Source organism: Priapulus caudatus, unplaced genomic scaffold (assembly GCF_000485595.1).
Source record: "Priapulus caudatus unplaced genomic scaffold, Priapulus_caudatus-5.0.1 Scaffold691, whole genome shotgun sequence".
NCBI classification, from domain to species: domain Eukaryota; kingdom Metazoa; phylum Priapulida; class Priapulimorpha; order Priapulimorphida; family Priapulidae; genus Priapulus; species Priapulus caudatus.
Window position 1 is genome coordinate 160022 of NW_014577752.1, and position 1387 is coordinate 161408.

Genomic DNA, 1387 nt, shown 5'->3' on the forward strand with positions numbered 1-1387 from the left:
TTCTCCCTCCCCATTCTCTCTATCTCCCTCTCACTCTCACCCCTCTCACTCTCTCCCTCCCCATTCTCTCTATCTCCCTCTCACTCTCACCCCTCTCGCTCTCACCCCTCTCACTTTCTCCCTCCCCATTCTCTCTATCTCCCTCTCGCTCTCACCCCTCTCACTCTCTCCCTCCCCATTCTCTCTATCTCCCTCTCGCTCTCACCCCTCTCACTCTCTCCCTCTCACTCTCTCCCTCCCCATTCTCTCTATCTCCCTCTCGCTCTCACCCCTCTCACTCTCTCCCTCCCCATTCTCTCTATCTCCCTCTCACTCTCACCCCTCTCACTCTCTCTCTCCCTATCGCAGGACTGCGTCTCGCCAGCCAGCACTTTCCCGTCGGGCTCACGACGGGAACCGTGCCCGAGACGTGTCTCCGCGAGCGCGTCAGGAAGCGGCGCCCCCTGGTGAAGGCCAGCCAAGCGGAGTTCACCCGGCGTGACGTGGAGGCCCTGCAGGAGACCCTGGATAGAATTCACGCTCCGCAACACGACACCGCACGTGAGTACACACACAGACCACCTGTTTGGCCGCGGTCCAAGCCATTAACCTACATTCATAATCTTTAATAATATTTAATTATTTATATTAATTTGATTGCTTACTATATATAGCTATACACCAACACCTCCTATTAACGTCGTTTCATTCAACGTTTTCTTTCGTTAGGACGTCGTTGACAAACAAGATGCCGCTGTCATCGAGGCGTCTGTTATATTATAAGAACTGATCTATGTACTGAGTACAATTTTACCCTTTTCTTAATACTTGGCATGGCTTGTGACGGACGGCTCGCAGGGAGAGATGTATGCTAACTAACATGGCTTCTGTACTGTCGCAGGAACGGGGAGGATGTCCACCATGACAACGCGAAGCAGCGCACGCAGCATCCACACCGGCTCCTCGTCCCGCTCGCGCAACGGTGCTGCCCCCAGGCGGAAGTAGTGGGAGTCGTGGGATCTTGCGACGCGGGCGCGCGCGTCATCGCCAGCGCATATAGCGGTGAGTGTTCCTAGCTGGGTTGAATGCGATCGTTATGCTTACGTGACGCTAGATGGAGCCACGATGCAGTTCGCGATGGCATTTCGTCGTTTTCGTGCCCTGTGGCCTGAGTACGTACGTACGCATGCAGACAGCTGCTTGCCTCTCTCTATATCATACCTCAATACCACGCCTCGTTTGCCCCACCCTCGACTTCATAGCGCAAGAGATACATACGAGAGAGATATATAATAAGGAATAAGGGATACTACGCTGATAGAGCTATGACTAAATCCTGTTTTGTGGAAGGCTGTGATGATAAGAGCCTGACAATCGTTACTATAACGAAAACTAAATAATCGCTAAC

At 52.7% G+C, this 1387-nt stretch overlaps 1 protein-coding gene across 1 annotated transcript in view; it reads left to right on the forward strand.

The window, feature by feature from the left end:
- The window catches only part of LOC106812830 (centrosomal protein of 41 kDa-like), a 4051-nt gene extending 3067 nt beyond the window's left edge, over window positions 1-984 (forward strand). Inside the window, exons 6-7 of the mRNA XM_014816812.1 lie at window positions 349-540; window positions 881-984. Of these exons, the coding sequence (XP_014672298.1) occupies window positions 349-540; window positions 881-984 (296 nt within the window). The remainder of the gene's footprint in view (window positions 1-348; window positions 541-880) is intronic.
- The last annotated feature ends 403 nt before the right edge of the window (window positions 985-1387 follow it).